General features: G+C 56.0%; 1 protein-coding gene and 1 long non-coding RNA gene across 10 annotated transcripts; one reads left to right on the top strand and one right to left on the bottom strand.

Moving 5' to 3' along the window:
* Positions 1-305: 305 nt before the first annotated feature.
* Positions 306-6,525, top strand: LOC142186658 (uncharacterized). Of its 9 annotated transcripts, XR_012712225.1 has the most exons (9): positions 817-831; positions 3,008-3,071; positions 3,626-3,922; positions 4,098-4,172; positions 4,419-4,490; positions 4,727-4,804; positions 4,982-5,056; positions 5,303-5,374; positions 6,168-6,525. It is a non-coding gene; the product is annotated as an uncharacterized LOC142186658 (long non-coding RNA). The 9 variants fall into 9 exon arrangements; XR_012712219.1 differs by lacking the exons at positions 5,303-5,374; positions 6,168-6,525 and adding an exon at positions 5,139-5,174 and having other exon boundaries at positions 4,982-5,020; XR_012712220.1 differs by lacking the exons at positions 4,982-5,056; positions 5,303-5,374; positions 6,168-6,525 and adding an exon at positions 3,331-3,394 and having other exon boundaries at positions 3,684-3,922; positions 4,727-4,865.
* A 678-nt stretch (positions 6,526-7,203) lies between these two features.
* PELO (pelota mRNA surveillance and ribosome rescue factor) lies at positions 7,204-15,379 on the bottom strand. The gene is made up of 6 exons (XM_075261324.1): positions 15,188-15,379; positions 15,035-15,108; positions 11,317-11,388; positions 11,129-11,203; positions 11,005-11,036; positions 7,204-7,440 (listed from the first exon to the last, which is right to left on the bottom strand). The coding sequence occupies exons 2-6, from the start codon at positions 15,067-15,069 to the stop codon at positions 7,352-7,354; spliced, it is 303 nt and encodes a 100-aa protein (XP_075117425.1). The 5' UTR covers positions 15,070-15,108; positions 15,188-15,379; the 3' UTR covers positions 7,204-7,351.
* Between the last annotated feature and the right edge of the window lie 83 nt (positions 15,380-15,462).

Below are 15,462 nucleotides of genomic sequence, written 5' to 3'. Positions count from 1 at the left end.
TTCCGGCGGTTGAAATCAGATTGGTTCATATCTAGCGCGTGCGCAGTAGCACTCCCTCCGGTGCCATCTTTCTCAGTGGCAGTGCGCATGCGCTGGATTTGAACCGCCGGAAGAGGACGACAATGAAACTGGGGAAGCCAGGACTGGAGTGCGTCGCCAAAAGAAGAGGAAAGCGTGCCAGAAGTTGTGGAGATTATATGTGAGGGGATATCAGGAGATTAGGTCATGTATGGAGAGGACAGGTTGTGGACATTACATGTGAGGAGAGGACAGGAGATTAGGTCATGTATGGAGAGAACAGGTTGTGGAGATTACATGTGAGGGGGTATCAGGAGATTAGGTCATGTATGGAGAGGACAGGTTGTGGACATTACATGTGAGGAGAGGACAGGAGATTAGGTCATGTATGGAGAGAACAGGTTGTGGAGATTACATGTGAGGAGAGGACAGGAGATTAGGACATGTATGGAGAGGACAGGTTGTGGAGATTACATGTGAGGAGAGGACAGGAGATTAGGTCATGTATGGAGAGGACAGGTTGTGGAGATTACATGTGAGGAGAGGACAGGAGATTAGGACATGTATGGAGAGGACAGGTTGTGGAGATTACATGTGAGGAGAGGACAGGAGATTAGGTCATGTATGGAGAGGACAGGCTGTGGGGATTACATGTGAGGAGAGGACAGGAGATTAGGTCATGTATGGAGAGGACAGGCTGTGGGGATTACATGTGAGGAGTATCAGGAGATTAGGACAAGTATGGAGAGGACAGGCTGTGGGGATTACATGTGAGGAGAGGACAGGAGATTAGGTCATGTATGGAGAGGACAGGTTGTGGGGATTACATGTGAGGAGAGGACAGGAGATTAGGTCATGTATGGAGAGGACAGGCTGTGGGGATTACATGTGAGGAGAGGACAGGAGATTATGTCATGTATAGAGGGGACAGGATGTGGAGATTACATGTGAGGAGAGGACAGGAGATTAGGTCATGTATGGAGAGGACAGGTTGTGGAGACTACATGTGAGGAGAGGACAGGAGATTAGGTCATGTATGGAGAGGACAGGTTGTGGAGACTACATGTGAGGAGAGGACAGGAGATTAGGTCATGTATGGAGAGGACAGGTTGTGGAGATTACATGTGAGGAGGTATCAGGAGATTAGGTCATGTATGGAGAGGACAGGCTGTGGGGATTACATGTGAGGAGAGGACAGGAGATTAGGTCATGTATGGAGAGAACAGGTTGTGGAGATTACATGTGAGGAGAGGACAGGAGATTAGGTCATGTATGGAGAGGACAGGTTGTGGAGATTACATGTGAGGAGAGGACAGGAGATTAGGTCATGTATGGAGAGGACAGGTTGTGGAGATTACATGTGAGGAGAGGACAGGAGATTAGGTCATGTATGGAGAGGACAGGTTGTGGAGATTACATGTGAGGAGGTATCAGGAGATTAGGTCATGTATGGAGAGGACAGGCTGTGGGGATTACATGTGAGGAGAGGACAGGAGATTAGGTCATGTATGGAGAGGACAGGTTGTGGAGATTACATGTGAGGAGAGGACAGGAGATTAGGTCATGTATGGAGGGGACAGGTTGGGGAGATTACATGTGAGGAGAGGACAGGAGATTAGGTCATGTATGGAGAGAACAGGTTGTGGAGATTACATGTGAGGAGAGGACAGGAGATTAGGTCATGTATGGAGGGGACAGGTTGTGGAGATTACATGTGAGGAGAGGACAGGAGATTAGGTCATGTATGGAGAGGACAGGTTGTGGAGATTACATGTGAGGAGAGGACAGGAGATTAGGACATGTATGGAGAGGACAGGTTGTGGAGATTACATGTGAGGAGAGGACAGGAGATTAGGTCATGTATGGAGAGGACAGGTTGTGGAGATTACATGTGAGGAGAGGACAGGAGATTAGGTCATGTATGGAGAGGACAGGTTGTGGAGATTACATGTGAGGAGGTATCAGGAGATTAGGTCATGTATGGAGAGGACAGGCTGTGGGGATTACATGTGAGGAGAGGACAGGAGATTAGGTCATGTATGGAGAGAACAGGTTGTGGAGATTACATGTGAGGAGAGGACAGGAGATTAGGTCATGTATGGAGAGGACAGGTTGTGGAGACTACATGTGAGGAGAGGACAGGAGATTAGGTCATGTATGGAGAGGACAGGTTGTGGAGATTACATGTGAGGAGAGGACAGGAGATTAGGTCATGTATGGAGAGGACAGGTTGTGGAGATTACATGTGAGGAGAGGACAGGAGATTAGGTCATGTATGGAGAGGACAGGTTGTGGAGATTACATGTGAGGAGGTATCAGGAGATTAGGTCATGTATGGAGAGAACAGGTTGTGGAGATTACATGTGAGGAGAGGACAGGAGATTAGGTCATGTATGGAGAGGACAGGTTGTGGAGATTACATGTGAGGAGAGGACAGGAGATTAGGTCATGTATGGAGGGGACAGGTTGGGGAGATTACATGTGAGGAGAGGACAGGAGATTAGGTCATGTATGGAGAGAACAGGTTGTGGAGATTACATGTGAGGAGAGGACAGGAGATTAGGTCATGTATGGAGGGGACAGGTTGTGGAGATTACATGTGAGGGGTATCAGGAGATTAGGTCATGTATGGAGAGGACAGGTTGTGGAGATTACATGTGAGGAGAGGACAGGAGATTAGGACATGTATGGAGAGGACAGGTTGTGGAGATTACATGTGAGGAGAGGACAGGAGATTAGGTCATGAATGGAGAGGACAGGTTGTGGAGATTACATGTGAGGAGAGGACAGGAGATTAGGTCATGTATGGAGAGGACAGGATGTGGAGATTACATGTGAGGAGAGGACAGGAGATTAGGTCATGTATAGAGAGGACAGGTTGTGGAGATTACATGTGAGGAGAGGACAGGAGATTAGGACATGTATGGAGAGGACAGGTTGTGGAGATTACATGTGAGGAGTATCAGGAGATTAGGACAAGTATGGAGAGGACAGGCTGTGGGGATTACATGTGAGGAGGTATCAGGAGATTAGGTCATGTATGGAGAGGACAGGTTGTGGAGATTACATGTGAGGAGAGGACAGGAGATTAGGTCATGAATGGAGAGGACAGGTTGTGGAGATTACATGTGAGGAGAGGACAGGAGATTAGGTCATGAATGGAGAGGACAGGTTGTGGAGATTACATTTGAGGAGAGGACAGGAGATTAGGACATGTACGGAGAGGACAGGAGATTAGGACATGTATGGAGAGGACAGGTTGTGGGGATTACATGTGAAGAGAGTACAGGAGATTAGGACATGTATGGAGAGGACAGGTTGTGGAGATTACATGTGAGGGGGTATCAGGAGATTAGGACATGTATGGAGAGGACAGGTTGTGGAGATTACATGTGAGGAGAGGACAGGAGATTAGGACATGTATGGAGAGAACAGGTTGTGGAGATTACATGTGAGGAGAGGACAGGAGATTACGTCATGTATGGAGAGGACAGGTTGTGGGGATTACATGTGAGGAGAGGACAGGAGATTAGGACATGTATAGAGAGGACAGGTTGTGGGGATTACATGTGAGGAGAGGACAGGAGATTAGGACATGTATAGAGAGGACAGGTGGTGGAGATTACATGTGAGGAGTATCAGGAGATTAGGTCATGTATGGAGAGGACAGGTTGTGGAGATTACATGTGAGGAGGTATCAGGAGATTAGGTCATGTATGGAGAGGACAGGTTGTGGAGATTACATGTGAGGAGTATCAGGAGATTAGGTCATGTATGGAGAGGACAGGTTGTGGAGATTACATGTGAGGGGGTATCAGGAGATTAGGTCATGTATGGAGAGGACAGGTTGTGGAGATTACATGTGAGGAGTATCAGGAGATTAGGACATGTATGGAGAGGACAGGTTGTGGAGATTACATGTGAGGAGTATCAGGAGATTAGGACATGTATGGAGGGGACAGGTTGTGGAGATTACATGTGAGGAGTATCAGGAGATTAGGTCATGTATGGAGAGGACAGGTTGTGGAGACTACATGTGAGGAGAGGACAGGAGATTAGGTCATGTATGGAGAGGACAGGTTGTGGAGATTACATGTGAGGAGGTATCAGGAGATTAGGTCATGTATGGAGAGGACAGGCTGTGGGGATTACATGTGAGGAGAGGACAGGAGATTAGGTCATGTATGGAGAGAACAGGTTGTGGAGATTACATGTGAGGAGAGGACAGGAGATTAGGTCATGTATGGAGAGGACAGGTTGTGGAGACTACATGTGAGGAGAGGACAGGAGATTAGGTCATGTATGGAGAGGACAGGTTGTGGAGATTACATGTGAGGAGAGGACAGGAGATTAGGTCATGTATGGAGAGGACAGGTTGTGGAGATTACATGTGAGGAGAGGACAGGAGATTAGGTCATGTATGGAGAGGACAGGTTGTGGAGATTACATGTGAGGAGGTATCAGGAGATTAGGTCATGTATGGAGAGGACAGGCTGTGGGGATTACATGTGAGGAGAGGACAGGAGATTAGGTCATGTATGGAGAGGACAGGTTGTGGAGATTACATGTGAGGAGAGGACAGGAGATTAGGTCATGTATGGAGGGGACAGGTTGGGGAGATTACATGTGAGGAGAGGACAGGAGATTAGGTCATGTATGGAGAGAACAGGTTGTGGAGATTACATGTGAGGAGAGGACAGGAGATTAGGTCATGTATGGAGGGGACAGGTTGTGGAGATTACATGTGAGGGGTATCAGGAGATTAGGTCATGTATGGAGAGGACAGGTTGTGGAGATTACATGTGAGGAGAGGACAGGAGATTAGGACATGTATGGAGAGGACAGGTTGTGGAGATTACATGTGAGGAGAGGACAGGAGATTAGGTCATGTATGGAGAGGACAGGTTGTGGAGATTACATGTGAGGAGAGGACAGGAGATTAGGTCATGTATGGAGAGGACAGGTTGTGGAGATTACATGTGAGGAGGTATCAGGAGATTAGGTCATGTATGGAGAGGACAGGCTGTGGGGATTACATGTGAGGAGAGGACAGGAGATTAGGTCATGTATGGAGAGAACAGGTTGTGGAGATTACATGTGAGGAGAGGACAGGAGATTAGGTCATGTATGGAGAGGACAGGTTGTGGAGACTACATGTGAGGAGAGGACAGGAGATTAGGTCATGTATGGAGAGGACAGGTTGTGGAGATTACATGTGAGGAGAGGACAGGAGATTAGGTCATGTATGGAGAGGACAGGTTGTGGAGATTACATGTGAGGAGAGGACAGGAGATTAGGTCATGTATGGAGAGGACAGGTTGTGGAGATTACATGTGAGGAGGTATCAGGAGATTAGGTCATGTATGGAGAGAACAGGTTGTGGAGATTACATGTGAGGAGAGGACAGGAGATTAGGTCATGTATGGAGAGGACAGGTTGTGGAGATTACATGTGAGGAGAGGACAGGAGATTAGGTCATGTATGGAGAGGACAGGATGTGGAGATTACATGTGAGGAGAGGACAGGAGATTAGGTCATGTATAGAGAGGACAGGTTGTGGAGATTACATGTGAGGAGAGGACAGGAGATTAGGACATGTATGGAGAGGACAGGTTGTGGAGATTACATGTGAGGAGTATCAGGAGATTAGGACAAGTATGGAGAGGACAGGCTGTGGGGATTACATGTGAGGAGAGGACAGGAGATTAGGACATGTACGGAGAGGACAGGAGATTAGGACATGTATGGAGAGGACAGGTTGTGGGGATTACATGTGAAGAGAGTACAGGAGATTAGGACATGTATGGAGAGGACAGGTTGTGGAGATTACATGTGAGGGGGTATCAGGAGATTAGGACATGTATGGAGAGGACAGGTTGTGGAGATTACATGTGAGGAGAGGACAGGAGATTAGGACATGTATGGAGAGAACAGGTTGTGGAGATTACATGTGAGGAGAGGACAGGAGATTACGTCATGTATGGAGAGGACAGGTTGTGGGGATTACATGTGAGGAGAGGACAGGAGATTAGGACATGTATAGAGAGGACAGGTTGTGGGGATTACATGTGAGGAGAGGACAGGAGATTAGGACATGTATAGAGAGGACAGGTGGTGGAGATTACATGTGAGGAGTATCAGGAGATTAGGTCATGTATGGAGAGGACAGGTTGTGGAGATTACATGTGAGGGGGTATCAGGAGATTAGGTCATGTATGGAGAGGACAGGTTGTGGAGATTACATGTGAGGGGGTATCAGGAGATTAGGACATGTATAGAGAGGACAGGTTGTGGAGATTACATGTGAGGAGTATCAGGAGATTAGGTCATGTATGGAGAGGACAGGTTGTGGAGATTACATGTGAGGGGGTATCAGGAGATTAGGTCATGTATGGAGAGGACAGGTTGTGGAGATTACATGTGAGGAGTATCAGGAGATTAGGTCATGTATGGAGAGGACAGGTTGTGGAGATTACATGTGAGGAGTATCAGGAGATTAGGACATGTATGGAGGGGACAGGTTGTGGAGATTACATGTGAGGAGAGGACTGGAGATTAGGTCATGTATGGAGAGGACAGGTTGTGGAGATTACATGTGAGGAGTATCAGGAGATTAGGTCATGTATGGAGAGGACGTGATGTGGACGAGGCACATTAATACGTTTGTCTGGGTGTTCACCGTTGTGCCGTTGGTCGGTTTGCTCCCAGTCTGTGATACAAAGGGCGAGTGTAACAGGAATCCGCGGTGAACAGTGAGGAAGGCAAAGGACAAAGTAATGTAGAAGGAAGAAGGCGGGTCTAGAAGAAATGGTGAAGGTCAGGTGTGGGTGTCCGTCTATGTGGGCGGCTGAGGAAGAAGTAAGGGACGGGTACTTGGAGGCAGCTGTATGATGATGGTCAGAATTTAGGATGAGAAGAGGAGGGACCAGGTTCTGAAAGCAGCCCCCCCCCCCAAACTATGATGACCACTAATACCATTGTCATTACTGTGCTCCATAGGAATGAATGGACGCAGCCAGCACGCAGGGGGTTAAGTGGCAGGACGCCGGCCCCGTCTGCGTACCGGCCGGCTCCATTCATTGCTATGGGTGCGTGCTACTCGCTCATCTCTAGTCCTGTATACACAGAACGGCAGCAGTCTCTGAAGGGTTTTATTTCATCACAATCAGCATGAATAGTAATCATGGTGTGACTCCGCCCCCTCAGTGCAGGCCACGCCCCCCTACTCCATGACAGTCCACCAGTCTAATAAATAATCATCAGTCAATGTGGCAGGTCCTTCTCCATGTGAGATGCTCTGACACTGGCACAGGAGGTCCGGGGAGCGCTAAAGCTAGTCTTCTCCTGAACTCGACTCATCTTCTGAGAGATCTGCCACTGGAAACCTCAAAATGGCTGCAACTCCCGTCAGCTGGTTCAGTTCTGAAGATGAGAAAAACCCCGCCTAATAAATCTGATGAGAAGACACTCACTACAGCCAGCCTAGACCAGCCCCAAGCACTCCGCTCCCTGCAGCCTAGACCAGCCCCAAGCACTCCGCTCCCTGCAGCCTAGACCAGCCCCAAGCACTCCGCTCCCTCCAGCCTAGACCAGCCTCAAGCACTCCGCTCCCTCCAGCCAGACCGGCCCCAAGCACTCCGCTCCCTCCAGCCTAGACCGGCCCCAAGCACTCCGCTCCCTCCAGCCTAGACCGGCCCCAAGCACTCCGCTCCCTCCAGCCAGACCGGCCCCAAGCACTCCGCTCCCTCCAGCCTAGACCGGCCCCAAGCACTCCGCTCCCTCCAGCCAGACCGGCCCCAAGCACTCCGCTCCCTGCAGCCTAGACCGGCCCCAAGCACTCCGCTCCCTCCAGCCTAGACCGGCCCCAAGCACTCCGCTCCCTCCAGCCTAGACCGGCCCCAAGCACTCCGCTCCCTCCAGCCTAGACCGGCCCCAAGCACTCCGCTCCCTCCAGCCAGACCGGCCCCAAGCACTCCGCTCCCTCCAGCCTAGACCGGCCCCAAGCACTCCGCTCCCTCCAGCCAGACCAGCCCCAAGCACTCCGCTCCCTCCAGCCCTAAGCACTCCGCTCCCTCCAGCCAGACCAGCCCCAAGCACTCCGCTCCCTCCAGCCCCAAGCACTCCGCTCCCTCCAGCCTAGACCAGCCCCAAGCACTCCGCTCCCTCCAGCCCCAAGCACTCCGCTCCCTCCAGCCTAGACCAGCCCCAAGCACTCCGCTCCCTGCAGCCAGACCAGCCCCAAGCACTCCGCTCCCTCCAGCCTAGACCGGCCCCAAGCACTCCGCTCCCTCCCGCCTAGACCGGCCCCAAGCACTCCGCTCCCTGCAGCCTAGACCGGCCCCAAGCACTCCGCTCCCTCCAGCCAGACCAGCCCCAAGCACTCCGCTCCCTCCAGCCTAGACCGGCCCCAAGCACTCCGCTCCCTCCAGCCTAGACCGGCCCCAAGCACTCCACTCCCTGCAGCCTAGACCAGCCCCAAGCACTCCGCTCCCTCCAGCCAGACCGGCCCCAAGCACTCCGCTCCCTCCAGCCCCAAGCACTCCGCTCCCTGCAGCCTAGACCGGCCCCAAGCACTCCGCTCCCTCCAGCCTAGACCGGCCCCAAGCACTCCGCTCCCTCCAGCCTAGACCGGCCCCCAAGCACTCCGCTCCCTGCAGCCTAGACCGGCCCCAAGCACTCCGCTCCCTGCAGCCAGACCGGCCCCAAGCACTCCGCTCCCTGCAGCCAGACCGGCCCCAAGCACTCCGCTCCCTCCAGCCAGACCGGCCCCAAGCACTCCGCTCCCTGCAGCCTAGACCGGCCCCAAGCACTCCGCTCCCTCCAGCCAGACCGGCCCCAAGCACTCCGCTCCCTCCAGCCTAGACCGGCCCCAAGCACTCCGCTCCCTGCAGCCAGACCGGCCCCAAGCACTCCGCTCCCTGCAGCCAGACCGGCCCCAAGCACTCCGCTCCCTGCAGCCTAGACCGGCCCCAAGCACTCCGCTCCCTGCAGCCTAGACCGGCCCCAAGCACTCCGCTCCCTGCAGCCTAGACCGGCCCCAAGCACTCCGCTCCCTCCAGCCTAGACCGGCCCCCCAAGCACTCCGCTCCCTCCAGCCTAGACCGGCCCCAAGCACTCCGCTCCCTCCAGCCTAGACCGGCCCCAAGCACTCCGCTCCCTCCAGCCTAGACCGGCCCCAAGCACTCCGCTCCCTCCAGCCTAGACCGGCCCCAAGCACTCCGCTCCCTCCAGCCAGACCGGCCCCAAGCACTCCGCTCCCTCCAGCCCCAAGCACTCCGCTCCCTCCAGCTAGACCAGCCCCAAGCACTCCGCTCCCTCCAGCCAGACCGGCCCCAAGCACTCCGCTCCCTCCAGCCCCAAGCACTCCGCTCCCTCCAGCCTAGACCGGCCCCAAGCACTCCGCTCCCTCCAGCCCTAAGCACTCCGCTCCCTCCAGCCCCAAGCACTCCGCTCCCTCCAGCTAGACCAGCCCCAAGCACTCCGCTCCCTCCAGCCAGACCGGCCCCAAGCACTCCGCTCCCTCCAGCCCCAAGCACTCCGCTCCCTCCACCCCCAAGCACTCCACTCCCTCCAGCCAGACCACCCCCAAGCACTCCGCTCCCTCCAGCCAGACTGGCCCCAAGCACTCCGCTCCCTCCAGCCTAGACCGGCCCCAAGCACTCCGCTCCCTCCAGCCAGACCGGCCCCAAGCACTCCTCTCCCTCCAGCCCCAAGCACTCCGCTCCCTCCAGCCCCAAGCACTCCACTCCCTCCAGCCAGACCGGCCCCAAGCACTCCGCTCCCTCCAGCCAGACCGGCCCCAAGCACTCCGCTCCCTCCAGCCCCAAGCACTCCGCTCCCTCCACCCCCAAGCACTCCACTCCCTCCAGCCAGACTGGCCCCAAGCACTCCGCTCCCTCCAGCCCCAAGCACTCCGCTCCCTCCAGCCCGGACCAGCCCCAAGCACTCCGCTCCCTCCAGCCCCAAGCACTCCACTCCCTCCAGCCAGACCAGCCCCAAGCACTCCGCTCCCTCCAGCCAGACCGGCCCCAAGCACTCCGCTCCCTCCAGCCCCAAGCACTCCGCTCCCTCCACCCCCAAGCACTCCACTCCCTCCAGCCAGACTGGCCCCAAGCACTCCGCTCCCTCCAGCCCCAAGCACTCCGCTCCCTCCAGCCAGACCAGCCCCAAGCACTCCGCTCCCTCCAGCCCCAAGCACTCCACTCCCTCCAGCCCGGACCAGCCCCAAGCACTCCACTCCCTCCAGCCAGACCAGCCCCAAGCACTCCGCTCCCTCCAGCCCGGACCAGCCCCAAGCACTCCGCTCCCTCCAGCCAGACCAGCCCCAAGCACTCCGCTCCCTCCAGCCAGACCAGCCCCAAGCACTCCGCTCCCTCCAGCCTAGACCGGCCCCAAGCACTCCGCTCCCTCCAGCCAGACCAGCCCCAAGCACTCCGCTCCCTCCAGCCCCAAGCACTCCACTCCCTCCAGCCCGGACCAGCCCCAAGCATTCCACTCCCTCCAGCCCAGACCGGCCCCAACCACTCCGCTCCCTCTAGCCTAGACCGGCCCCAAGCACTCCGCTCCCTCCAGCCTAGACCGGCCCCCCAAGTACTCCGCTCCCTCCAGCCTAGACCGGCCCCCCAAGTACTCCGCTCCCTCCAGCCTAGACTGGCCCCCCAAGTACTCCGCTCCCTCCAGCCAGACCAGCCCCAAGCACTCCGCTCCCTCCAGCCAGACCGGCCCCAAGCACTCCGCTCCCTCCAGCCTAGACCGGCCCCAAGCACTCCGCTCCCTCCAGCCTAGACCGGCCCCAAGCACTCCGCTCCCTCCAGCCCGGACCAGCCCCAAGTACTCCGCTCCCTCCCATCGGCCCGGCCCCAAGCACTCCACTCCCTCCAGCCTAGATCGGCCCCAAGCATTCTGCGCTCTCCAGCCCGGACCATCCCCAAGCACTACTCAGTGATGTAAGCCACATATATAGTCAGCCATGACTTCTGCACTTACGTTCTCCAGACACGTGTAAACTTGAGAAAATCCTGATGAGGAAATGGAGAAAAATCAATGAGAAGGCGAAACTGAACTGTCTGAAAACTGCCCTGTCCTCTGAACTCCGACCTGCTGCTCTCACCTCACCGATCCTCCATTGTCCTTTACACTGTCTACAAGCTTTACGTAACGGGTACGTGTCGCCACATCTTGATGTCTACAAAAGAAGAAAGTACGAGAGAGCTCATGAGTTAGAAAGTGTGAGAGAGGACAGAGGAGAGACAGAGAGAAAGAGATGAGAGAGTATTACAGAGGGAGTGATGGCGCTACCTGAAGAGTTCGTCTGTCACCAGCAGGGTGTCGATGGCCAGGGCGTCATTTGCCCGCTCTACATGCTTAATCCTAGAAAAGACAATGAATGAGTGGGGTATCAGTGCAGTGGGAGGATGGGGAGAGTAGTGACTGCTGTCAGTCCGGGTGGGAGTAGTAGTGGGAGGATGGGGAGAGTAGTGACTGCTGTCAGTCCGGGTGGGAGTAGCAGTGGGAGGATGGGGAGAGTAGTGACTGCTGTCAGTCCGGGTGGGAGTAGCAGTGGGAGGATGGGGAGAGTAGTGACTGCTGTCAGTCCGGGTGGGAGTAGTAGTGGGAGGATGGGGAGAGTAGTGACTGCTGTCAGTCCGGGTGGGAGTAGTAGTAGGAGGATGGGGAGAGTAGTGACTGCTGTCAGTCCAGCTGGGAGTAGTAGTGGGAGGATGGGGAGAGTAGTGACTGCTGTCAGTCCGGGTGGGAGTAGTAGTGGGAGGATGGGGAGAGTAGTGACTGCTGTCAGTCCGGGTGGGAGTAGTAGTGGGAGGATGGGGAGAGTAGTGACTGCTGTCAGTCCGGGTGGGAGTAGTAGTGGGAGGATGGGGAGAGTAGTGACTGCTGTCAGTCCAGCTGGGAGTAGTAGTGGGAGGATGGGGAGAGTAGTGACTGCTGTCAGTCCGGGTGGGAGTAGTAGTGGGAGGATGGGGAGAGTAGTGACTGCTGTCAGTCCGGGTGGGAGTAGTAGTGGGAGGATGGGGAGAGTAGTGACTGCTGTCAGTCCGGCTGGGAGTAGTAGTGGGAGGATGGGGAGAGTAGTGACTGCTGTCAGTCCGGGTGGGAGTAGCAGTGGGAGGATGGGGAGAGTAGTGACTGCTGTCAGTCCGGGTGGGAGTAGCAGTGGGAGGATGGGGAGAGTAGTGACTGCTGTCAGTCCGGGTGGGAGTAGCAGTGGGAGGATGGGGAGAGTAGTGACTGCTGTCAGTCCGGGTGGGAGTAGCAGTGGGAGGATGGGGAGAGTAGTGACTGCTGTCAGTCCGGGTGGGAGTAGCAGTGGGAGGATGGGGAGAGTAGTGACTGCTGTCAGTCCGGGTGGGAGTAGCAGTGGGAGGATGGGGAGAGTAGTGACTGCTGTCAGTCCGGGTGGGAGTAGCAGTGGGAGGATGGGGAGAGTAGTGACTGCTGTCAGTCCGGGTGGGAGTAGCAGTGGGAGGATGGGGAGAGTAGTGACTGCTGTCAGTCCGGGTGGGAGTAGCAGTGGGAGGATGGGGAGAGTAGTGACTGCTGTCAGTCCGGGTGGGAGTAGCAGTGGGAGGATGGGGAGAGTAGTGACTGCTGTCAGTCCGGGTGAGAGTAGCAGTGGGAGGATGGGGAGAGTAGTGACTGCTGTCAGTCCGGGTGGGAGTAGCAGTGGGAGGATGGGGAGAGTAGTGACTGCTGTCAGTCCGGGTGGGAGTAGTAGTGGGAGGATGGGGAGAGTAGTGACTGCTGTCAGTCCGGGTGGGAGTAGTAGTGGGAGGATGGGGAGAGTAGTGACTGCTGTCAGTCCGGGTGGGAGTAGCAGTGGGAGGATGGGGAGAGTAGTGACTGCTGTCAGTCCGGGTGGGAGTAGCAGTGGGAGGATGGGGAGAGTAGTGACTGCTGTCAGTCCGGGTGGGAGTAGCAGTGGGAGGATGGGGAGAGTAGTGACTGCTGTCAGTCCGGGTGGGAGTAGCAGTGGGAGGATGGGGAGAGTAGTGACTGCTGTCAGTCCGGGTGGGAGTAGTAGTGGGAGGATGGGGAGAGTAGTGACTGCTGTCAGTCCGGGTGGGAGTAGCAGTGGGAGGATGGGGAGAGTAGTGACTGCTGTCAGTCCGGGTGGGAGTAGCAGTGGGAGGATGGGGAGAGTAGTGACTGCTGTCAGTCCGGGTGGGAGTAGCAGTGGGAGGATGGGGAGAGTAGTGACTGCTGTCAGTCCGGGTGGGAGTAGCAGTGGGAGGATGGGGAGAGTAGTGACTGCTGTCAGTCCGGGTGGGAGTAGCAGTGGGAGGATGGGGAGAGTAGTGACTGCTGTCAGTCCGGGTGGGAGTAGCAGTGGGAGGATGGGGAGAGTAGTGACTGCTGTCAGTCCGGGTGGGAGTAGTAGTAGGAGGATGGGGAGAGTAGTGACTGCTGTCAGTCCGGGTGGGAGTAGCAGTGGGAGGATGGGGAGAGTAGTGACTGCTGTCAGTCCGGGTGGGAGTAGCAGTGGGAGGATGGGGAGAGTAGTGACTGCTGTCAGTCCGGGTGGGAGTAGCAGTGGGAGGATGGGGAGAGTAGTGACTGCTGTCAGTCCGGGTGGGAGTAGCAGTGGGAGGATGGGGAGAGTAGTGACTGCTGTCAGTCCGGGTGGGAGTAGCAGTGGGAGGATGGGGAGAGTAGTGACTGCTGTCAGTCCGGGTGGGAGTAGCAGTGGGAGGATGGGGAGAGTAGTGACTGCTGTCAGTCCGGGTGGGAGTAGCAGTGGGAGGATGGGGAGAGTAGTGACTGCTGTCAGTCCGGGTGGGAGTAGCAGTGGGAGGATGGGGAGAGTAGTGACTGCTGTCAGTCCGGGTGGGAGTAGCAGTGGGAGGATGGGGAGAGTAGTGACTGCTGTCAGTCCGGGTGGGAGTAGTAGTGGGAGGATGGGGAGAGTAGTGACTGCTGTCAGTCCGGGTGGGAGTAGTAGTGGGAGGATGGGGAGAGTAGTGACTGCTGTCAGTCCGGGTGGGAGTAGTAGTGGGAGGATGGGGAGAGTAGTGACTGCTGTCAGTCCGGGTGGGAGTAGTAGTGGGAGGATGGGGAGAGTAGTGACTGCTGTCAGTCCGGGTGGGAGTAGCAGTGGGAGGATGGGGAGAGTAGTGACTGCTGTCAGTCCGGGTGGGAGTAGCAGTGGGAGGATGGGGAGAGTAGTGACTGCTGTCAGTCCGGGTGGGAGTAGCAGTGGGAGGATGGGGAGAGTAGTGACTGCTGTCAGTCCGGGTGGGAGTAGCAGTGGGAGGATGGGGAGAGTAGTGACTGCTGTCAGTCCGGGTGGGGAGTAGCAGTGGGAGGATGGGGAGAGTAGTGACTGCTGTCAGTCCGGGTGGGAGTAGCAGTGGGAGGATGGGGAGAGTAGTGACTGCTGTCAGTCCGGGTGGGAGTAGCAGTGGGAGGATGGGGAGAGTAGTGACTGCTGTCAGTCCGGGTGGGAGTAGCAGTGGGAGGATGGGGAGAGTAGTGACTGCTGTCAGTCCGGGTGGGAGTAGTAGTAGGAGGATGGGGAGAGTAGTGACTGCTGTCAGTCCAGCTGGGAGTAGTAGTGGGAGGATGGGGAGAGTAGTGACTGCTGTCAGTCCAGGTGGGAGTAGTAGTGGGAGGATGGGGAGAGTAGTGACTGCTGTCAGTCCAGGTGGGAGTAGTAGTGGGAGGATGGGGAGAGTAGTGACTGCTGTCAGTCCAGCTGGGAGTAGTAGTGGGAGGATGGGGAGAGTAGTGACTGCTGTCAGTCCAGCTGGGAGTAGTAGTGGGAGGATGGGGAGAGTAGTGACTGCTGTCAGTCCAGCTGGGAGTAGTAGTAGTGTTTAGTTACTGTGGGCTCTGCAGGGCAGGGTGGGTGCCTATACGCTCTCTAGTGCCAGGCAAGCGGGAGCGGAGCCAACGATAAGGATCTGCAGGTGCAAAACTGACTGATAACCCCGAGGGGAGCAGAAACGGCTGTCCTGAGCCAACCTGTGGGGCTGGCAGGGCGACAGTGGGGAGGACTCACCCGTAGAAGGCGCGGTCTGGCTCGTGTTGCAGCATCTTGTAGAAGTCTCCCAGGGCTTTGATCTCAGTGGCTGCCTGTAAGAAGCGGCGGTCAGAGATGGCACAGACCGAACGCTGAGGTGGGGGGGAGGGGGGGGCGCAGAGGGAGACTTACCTTGGTATCTGCCAGGCGGGTGGTAACAGCTGGATCACACAGAACCTCTGCAACAACAATAGAGAATGAGGCACATACAGCAGCGGGGCCATAACGCTCCCCGCAGGGGCCCCGCTACCAAAGCATCAGTCCCAGAATCACTGCCCCGGCAACCATCAGGCACCGCCTCCTCGTGATTAGTGGGGCCCCCTGTGGAGAGCAGGTGACCTGGGACAAGTCTGTCCAAAATCCCCTTCATATTTTGCCCCTGTTGACGCCCGACTGAGGGCGGGACA

This window comes from Leptodactylus fuscus, unplaced genomic scaffold (assembly GCF_031893055.1).
Source record: "Leptodactylus fuscus isolate aLepFus1 unplaced genomic scaffold, aLepFus1.hap2 HAP2_SCAFFOLD_1113, whole genome shotgun sequence".
Classification (NCBI taxonomy): domain Eukaryota; kingdom Metazoa; phylum Chordata; class Amphibia; order Anura; family Leptodactylidae; genus Leptodactylus; species Leptodactylus fuscus.
This window is presented reverse-complemented; position numbering and strand designations above follow the sequence as displayed.